General features: G+C 40.5%; 1 protein-coding gene across 2 annotated transcripts in view; it reads left to right on the forward strand.

Moving 5' to 3' along the window:
• The window catches only part of SLC25A27 (solute carrier family 25 member 27), a 21,058-nt gene extending 15,663 nt beyond the window's left edge, over positions 1–5,395 (forward strand). The window contains exons 8-10 of one of the 2 annotated variants that reach the window (XM_072410357.1): positions 1,817–1,919; positions 3,516–3,600; positions 5,193–5,395. In XM_072410357.1, the coding sequence (XP_072266458.1) occupies positions 1,817–1,919; positions 3,516–3,587 (175 nt within the window). In that variant the 3' untranslated portion in view covers positions 3,588–3,600; positions 5,193–5,395. Of the gene's footprint in view, positions 1–1,816; positions 1,920–3,515; positions 3,601–5,192 lie in introns of those variants that run through there. The other variant, XR_011920536.1, reaches the window with a different exon arrangement.
• Positions 5,396–8,659: the final 3,264 nt, after the last annotated feature.

The following is an 8,659-nucleotide window of genomic DNA, read 5'->3' on the forward strand; positions in this document are numbered from 1 at the left end:
ATTTCTAGGTGTGTCCCAGTACCAGGTAGGGGCATTTCTAGGTGTGTCCCAGTACCAGGTAGGGGGAGCTCTAGGTGTGTCCCAGTACCAGGTAGGGGGAGCTCTAGGTGTGTCCCAGTACCAGGTAGGGAGAGCTCTAGGTGTGTCCTAGTACCAGCTGAGGGGATATCTAGGTGTGTCCTAGCACCAAGAAGGAGAGTGCTAGGTGTGTCTTAACACCAAGTAGGGGGAGCTCTAGGCATGTCCCAGCACCAAGTAGAGAGAGCTCTTGGTGTGTCTTAGTACCAGGTATGGGGAGCTCTAGGTGTGTCCTAGTACCCGGTAGGGGGAGCTCTAGGTGTGTCCTAGTACCCGGTAGGGGAGCTCTAGGTTTGCCCTAGAACCAGGAAGGAGAACTCTAGGTTTGCCCTAGCACCAGGAAGGAGAGCTCTAGGTTTGCCCTAGCACCAGGAAGGAGAGCTCTAGGTTTGCCCTAGCACCAGGAAGGAGAGCTCTAGCTGTGTCCTAGTATCCGGTAGGGGGAATTCTAGGCATGTCCTAGTACCCAGTAGGGGGAGCTCTAGGCATGTCCTAGTACCCGTTAGGGGGAGCTCTAGGCGTGTCCCAGTATCAAATAGGGTAGTTTCTCTGATTGGACAGCACTTCACAGAAATCACAGCTTCTGTACAGACAGCAAGATTCCATTACTACAACATGGTGGCAGAGGACAGGCTCTTCTACGCTCTTTGTTGCTTTCTAAAGAATATAATCTGTAGAAGTTTGCACACCTCTCCGTTTTGATGCTCCAAGAAAGTTCAGTTGGACTTCAAAGGGCGGATTTGAGCATAATAGCACTTTACCGAGATCCATCTATGCGCCTCCTAGTCTACAGGGCTGTAATGTGATGATGCGCTAGGAACAAGCTGGGTGCAACAGGTGAGTTAGTATAGCTCGGGGGAAGGGGCACACATAATACCCGTAACTGTACTGTGTCTAGTGCAGTAACCTTTTAAAGATATGATTATGCAGGATAAAGCGGAACTAAACCTGACTCCCATGTCAAAACTGATACTCACCTGTCCCTGTTCCCTCCCAGGGTGCCGTCATCTTTTTAAAACCGGTTAGAGGGATTATGCCAGAAGGGACATCGCTTGCCCCTTTCTGCAATAATGACCTGCCTGATCATGGATTTTTAAAAGCTGAAATTTAGAAAAACACCCAGGTAATATTAGATCAAAATAGACTAAAATAGTGCTTTCCTTGGAGTATATGGTGATTGCTGAGTTTAGTTCCACTTTAATTCTTAACTAAACATTAGAATCTGGGTTAATGGGCTGTATATGTGGGGCATCGGTTTGAGATGTTTCTGTGATCATTTAGAATTCTTTGACAGATACAGTTGAACAGCTATAAGCTCCAAAACAAAAAACATGAGTTGAATGGACAGTGCAAATATCTTTTTGCACGCCTGAGGTGTGTGCTTCTAAAGACAGTCAGGCAGGTGAGGCTGGGAATTTGGTGTATTTTTCTAAAAGTGTATTTTTTTTCCATATCCAACTATGACTAACAGCATGTGTTGTGTTAATCAGCTTTTATTCATATCAGAAGGGTTTTCCCTTAAAGTAATTTAAACACTAATTTAGCTGATATGCAAGTAGGGTATAAGTAAAATAAACCAATTAATGATATCTGAGTTATCTTGGGAGCATCTTAAACTGATCCTATGTCCAAAGGTCCTGATACAGATAATATATTTACAGATCTCACTTATGTTGAAAGATAACAAAGCTGAGGAATAATTAAATGTTAATGACATCTTGGACGTTTTTTTTTCCAGGGGAATCCTGTACAAGTCTTCCACTGACTGCTTCATCCAGGCTGTACGTGGCGAGGGATTTATGTCCCTCTACAAAGGATTCATTCCCACCTGGATGAGAATGGTAACTGATTACTTTTTTAAAGTGTAGCACCCTTTAACGAGTTGCAGACACATTAAAGTGGACCTTTTACCTTGGTCCTTCATGATTTATACAGATGACGGTAAAACTACTAAAAGGACACCTGTCTAATAATGGAGGACACCTCTTTGTTGGCCACTGTATGCATTGCCTTGTGGAAAATGGGAGGGAGGCGCCATTCACTAAGCGCAACTTGGTGCTCCATTAGTCATTTTCATGGTTTGAAGGGTTTAAGAACTTACATGGAATAGTTTGCTCACAGCCAAAGTTATCTATAGGGACTTTGTGGTGAATCCTTTATGGATTTGTACTGGCACTATTGTGGATGGGTATTTAACATGGCCGTGGCTGGGGTTTTTCTGGGTTTACTTTGGTTGTGGCAGAAGTAAAACACCCTCGTACATCTGAAATTAGGGGTAGTTTATTAGGCATTCAAAAGTAAGTGAGAGGGATAGTGCAGCAGAGTGTCTGGTAGTTGGCGTTCAAATTCAGAATAACATGTAGTCTAAATTACAGATTAGTATATAATTACTGATTATCAAATCTAGACTCCTAGTCAGGTGACAGGAGAAACATCCCTTCTTTGAAGTGGTCTCCCTTACATAGGGACAATCCTGATCTTGTACTTGGATGACACCAATATAATGCAAATCCCTTAAGGTCCCTTTTTTTCCTCCTCCCTGATAAATCTGTTCACTCACTGCTGTGAATCAGACTTATTCGGGTGGCTGGAGGAATCTTTAGGTCCTGGCCTAGTCGTGCCACAGGGCAATCCTGACTTTTAGTGTTCCATAACAAGATCCCCCCCTATTCTCCAGACATTTATCTTGTTTAAAGTGTTCACCTAATTAAGTCTCCTACCTAATTAAAGCAGAATATCTCCCCTGCAATAAAAAATGACTAAACATTGCTTCCATAGGGGAACCTGAGTCTCCAATAATCTAGTACCTTCTAGAACCCTAATCCCTTTCACCCTAAAAGACCCTATACTAAAGGAGCACAACATTTACATACATGTAAACTCTAACAATGCCAAATAACCTTTCACTTTTCTGGCAGCCTGCGTCTCCTAACTTCTATAGCATTTAATGTGTTAGGAATATTGGATGCCTGTGTCCTCCACCAATTCTTGGTTTCTTCCTCATACCCTTATCTCTGTCCTGGACACAACAGAACAGCACACAGTGGGGGTATCCAACAATCATTAAAATGTTAGATGGTCAAGGGTTGATGGCTCAAGGTAGAATCAGTAGTATAAATAGAAGGTAGGAGACAAGGGCTACAAGAATGGAAGAAAGGAGACATAGGCTAAAGTAATGGAGAGTAGAAGTCATAAATAGATCTTTTGTACACAATATTTGGAAATGGCAAATGTTTATATCCAACAAATACAATATTTGAAGTAGTAGCCTCCTAATACAGTCCTAAAAAAATAAAACTGATTACAAAACACACGTTAATGGTAATTATTGTGTTTGATTTTACAGTATGTTAAAAAATGTGTCTGTTTATTCCTTTTATGCATTTCTGAATTGTAATTCACTAAAAAGTATCTTACACACTGGTGATTTGTTACAGGCTCCCTGGTCCTTGGTCTTCTGGCTGTCCTATGAGCAGATAAGACGTATTGGAGGCGTTGGCTCATTTTGAGTGTTTTGAATAGGTAAGTCATTTTGTAGATTTTTTTTTTCTTTGTAGGGATATCTATTTACACGTGTGAATCCAGGCCTTTCCAATGTACACAAAATGTTACCAACTCTGCACCAAACTACTGTTAAATATGTCAGGCTTTTGATATGATCACAACCCCCCTCCCATTTAGATTTAGATTTTGCTTTATTCTCTTTTTGTACTTTGGTAAGAATCCTCAATCTTAGGAGTGAAAGTCATGATTGAGAGCAGACACCACTATGCTTTTTATATATCTTTTCTGCTACTGTGATATAACTCATGGGTAAACCCTGCCAGCTCCATAGTCCACTTAACCCTTACTGGCCACTAAAACAGGAATGTGTGGGAAGTGGAAGAGCAGAAATAACCTCGAAGTGTATTTTCACCTTCCATCATTATCCTTATTTCCTTTCATCATTACTGTTGAGAATTCAGTATAGAAAATACTGGATTGTATTGAGATTGTAGAGCACAAGTGGTGTAATTCCCCCTTTATATGGGAAGCTTATGACATCCTGCATTCACATAAAAGGGATTGAATATGGCTATGCTTCCTTCAGTGCATAAACCTTGAAGTAGTAAGTCTGTGGGAGTAGAAGTAAGGAAATTAGTGCAGCAAGACCTGATTTTTTATATAAATGCTGGGACATTTATAAATACAACTGAAGTTTGGTTTTACATACTAGTAAGAAATGTTGAAGTTTTGTAGTCAGTAAAAAATAAATAAAACAGGGAGGCTTGCAGGTTGCTTTAGAAATTTCCATATGCATGCATTTTATACTTAATACCAACTTTTCAGGGTGTCCTAGTAACAATGTAAAACTAAATGATAAGGGCCAATAGCCGGCATAGCTCATCTTTGGGGAAAAAATAACTTTTTTGTTGCCTGTCATGTATAGGAAGTATTGGTCTAGATTTCTGTATTGGTCTATATTTACACACATTCAGGAATCTTTGCTGTAGAATTCTGCCTGACACTGCACGGGATTGTTAAAAGTCTACACTCTTTACCCTTATGTATTGCATTTTATAGACCTGTTTGTGTCATGGGTGCACTGGATGGCTAAAGGCCACTATGCCTGCCCATAAGAAAAATTATTATTAAATTTAATATTATACTATAGTGATTGTTCCAACAGGAACACAAACCTATTTGCATTTCAATGTTTTTCATGTTCTTTTTCCTTGCATTCACTTCTTTGGATGTGTTTCTGGACTGAAATGCATTCCTGGTCTCCCTGGTGTAAATATGTCCTAAGCTATTTCATACTAGCTTGAGCGAACACACTATTTTACAATTATTGCAGCTAGTAATGGCTTTTAAAGCACTTTTACTGACAGTAAAAATACATGAGTAATATATACATAGTCTGGGTATATGCAAATCCCCCTGGTGTCAGTATTGAAATCATGGACCTAGGCCAAGTATGCAGAACTCTGATTTCTTTCCTTGCTGCATGCTTGTTGTAATGTATGCAATGCCAGCTACTCAGCTTTATCCATGCACATAGTGTAATTAGATGATCAGTGTTTGCATAGTGTACAATATATGTAACTTCTACTTTTGTTTGTGTGTAATGACAGGAATGAGATGACCAGCAGACAGAAGTGTGGCACTACATGGTATAAGAAGAGATGAATATGGCGTTATTTACTCCTCTGGAAAGCTATCTGAATTTTTTTGACATTAACGAGAATTTTTTAATTATTTTTGTGATTTTATAAAAAATAGTTGATATGAATATAAAATATTTAAATATAACAATCAATTATTTTTTCTGCTCTGACTATTCTTTTATTCCTTTTTTACTTCTCTTGAATATATGTACATGGGTTGCTCTCATGTTAGTCCATAAAATCTATATTCCCTTATTACAGACTTTTACATCCATATTTTTTATGGAATATGGGCCTTGTGACTGAAATCACTGTATCAGTGCCACACGGAATAAAGGACAAAGGGATAAAACGATCAGTAAAAAATTATTTACTGACTGACAAAAAAGTATTGCATATTAGAGGCCAATTAATGTAGATCAGTTTATGTATATTTATTCATGTGTTTGTGTTCCTGCTAGGGTTGGTTCACTCTATCTGCCCTCATGATTAATGTTACCAAGACGAAAATTCCCAATTCTGTAAAGGAACTATCTAAGTTAGGAGAGGTAGTTGTTAGCAGCATGGTTCAGGTGCCGGTTTCAAAATCAGCAGGAGCCTGAGAGCCTTTACTAGTGGTTTCTATATGTTATTGGCTGCAGCTGCTTTATTTTGCAGCTGGGTTGCACTGATTGCAGCCCATCATGGGCTATTAGTTCTCTGCTATTGTACTACAAACCATTGGGCAACACATTTCAACCACTTTCAAAAGCATTTAAAAGCAGTCCCATTGGTAGACTGCCCTGAGATACTGGGTCCGATTTATTAAAGCTACTCATGATTGGAGAAGATAGACTTTAATGGGTGATCCAGAAAACCTGGAAAAGATTTGGTACAGGATTGAAAACATTTGATAACTAAACGCAAATGGTTTTAGTACATTCCTTCTGGGTTTGCTGGATCACCCAGGTTTACCCATGATAATCTATCTTCTACAGTCTTGGAGAGTTTTAATAAATCAGGGCCATTGTGTGAAGCTTTTAAAGAACTTCAATGCAACTGCATCACAAGCAAATGCCAGTACACAAGGATTTTAACCACAACAATTTATTTCAGTGATAACCAGGGGCTTAGGGGAAGTTTAGGACTGGTTGACAGCTGTGACTCTTAACAGTTCAGTTTCAGTGGATAGCCGCACATCTGAACCTGGCAAACAGAAGACCAAGTCACCAGCACTCCAAAGTACATAATTCCTGCTTTATTATAAAAGGCCTATTTAATGTTCAGCACTGTGTAACATGTTGGTGCTTTATAAATAATGTATATTAGTAAAAAAGAGAGTTCTGTTGCAACATGTGGCCCATGCAGGATTCCTTCCTTAAAGCAACACAGTGACATAAGATCATTGCCTTGAGGAATGGACCCTGCACAGGCCCGCATGATGACAGTGCCTTTATAATAAAGCAAGAATCCTGTACTTTTGAGTGCCGGGGGCTTTGTCTTCTGTTTTTATGAGTTTTACATTAAATCGTCCATGGTTGTCACTTCATGTCCCTTTCCTCTATTACAAGGTCTGCGTGCCGTAAGGAAAGCATTCCTATCACGAACATTATCAGAACTCAGGAAAATTTTTAGTAATCCCAGACAGTCATGTACTGACCCTCCATTCTAAATGCAGCATTTTGTGATGGGGCAGTGTATACAGAACCAGTATAATGGACCCACGAGTCTGATCTAACCCACTGGGTTTGTTTTTACTGCTTTCTTTATATTGTCATGTAAAGGGACCCTGTCATTAGAGAATAGACACTATTCTACTAGCAGCCTGTAAAAAGGAGATGGTTGATGAACATAGAGCATTAGGGTGAGCTGATGTATGGTGAAAACGCTGCAATTTAGTGTTTAATTTATGTTTACTACCAGCCACCTATGTTTGCCTTTACATTACTTGATTTAAAAAGAAAAAATAGGAAGATATCACTGACAAAGGTCACAGCTTGTTCACCCCAAACTTATGTTTGGTGTTGTCTAGGTGCATTGGGTGCCCTTAAAATAAAGGGCACCACAGTGCATTGCTCTTAGCTTCTGGGCCCCATATGAGGCAAACTTCCCCTCCCTGTGTCAAAGTTCCAGCATTGCTAAAGTCAAGCTCTTTTCATTGGAATCCGGGATAGAAGTACCCATTGCTTCCCCTCTGATTGTGGCCCAGCTTAGCCTTGTGCATTGGTTCAACACTGTAGTCTGAACAGACTCTAATATTTCCTTTTTTATGCTCCTTATTTTGTGCCCTGTTGGGAATCTGCAGTTGCAGCTGGTATCCAAATCTTTTGGTGTCAGACTCCACACCCTATCTGCACCCGGTGGTTGCACCATACCAGCCAATCCCTCATTACATATAATAGGGATGTTGAGGATGAAGCCAAAGCACACATCGAAGACTCGGACACCAGCCATGGCCACAGCTCTTCATCTGCCACTAAAGTATTGAAGCAGAACTGAAATGTGAAACAAAAAACAACTTTCACCACAATATTTATCACCTCTCTGGTGCTTTGCCTTGAAGATTTACCAGTCCTGAACTGTAGCCTTCAGGGATATATTTTTATATTTTAACCAAAAAACATGTATATGTTACCTGTTAGGACCATATACATATCGGGGGAACATTATTACCAAAGTTCTGAGTGTCCTTGACCACCACCAACCAATGAGGACACCACCAGCTGTTTATAGGGTCACCATCACAGTGTTCCAATTGTGCTTAGAGATATCTGAAATTCAACAAAACCTCTGCTTAGGAAAAGGGAAATCAATCAAAAGGGGATTTTATATAAGGGGATATATATATATATATATATATATATAGAGAGAGAGAGAGAGAGAGAGAGAGAGGGACACAGAGACACAGACAACAATTGCCAGGACCTAACCCCAGTGATCACTATCATCCTGTATTCATATAGCACCAACATTTTACACGGCACTGTACAAATGTCCCTACCATAGTCTAAAGACCATTTTTGAGGCAACTTACTTAGGATGTGAGAGGAAACCCATACGGACAGGGAGAACATACAGACTCCATACAGATCAGTCCTGGCTGGGATTTTAACCTGGAACCCAGCGCTGCAAAGGTCAGAGTGCTAACCACTCAGCCACTATTCTGTCCTATATATTTTATTGTATTGATCTTGTGAAGTATCAGATGTTGCGCCCATCTGGTCAGCTGTTGGGCCCATCTGGTGAAGTGTCAGCTGTTGGGCCCATCTGGTGAAGTGTAAGCTGTTGGGCCCATCCGGTGAAGTGTCAGGTCCTGGGCCTCATCCGGTGAGGTGTCAGCTGTTGGGCCCATCAGGTGAGGTGTCAGCTGTTGGGCCCATCCGGTGAAGTGTCAGCTGTTGGGCACATCCGGTAAAGTGTCAGCTGTTGGGCCCATCCGGTGAAGTGTCAGCTGT

This window comes from Pyxicephalus adspersus, chromosome 4, assembly GCF_032062135.1.
Source record: "Pyxicephalus adspersus chromosome 4, UCB_Pads_2.0, whole genome shotgun sequence".
Taxonomy (NCBI): domain Eukaryota; kingdom Metazoa; phylum Chordata; class Amphibia; order Anura; family Pyxicephalidae; genus Pyxicephalus; species Pyxicephalus adspersus.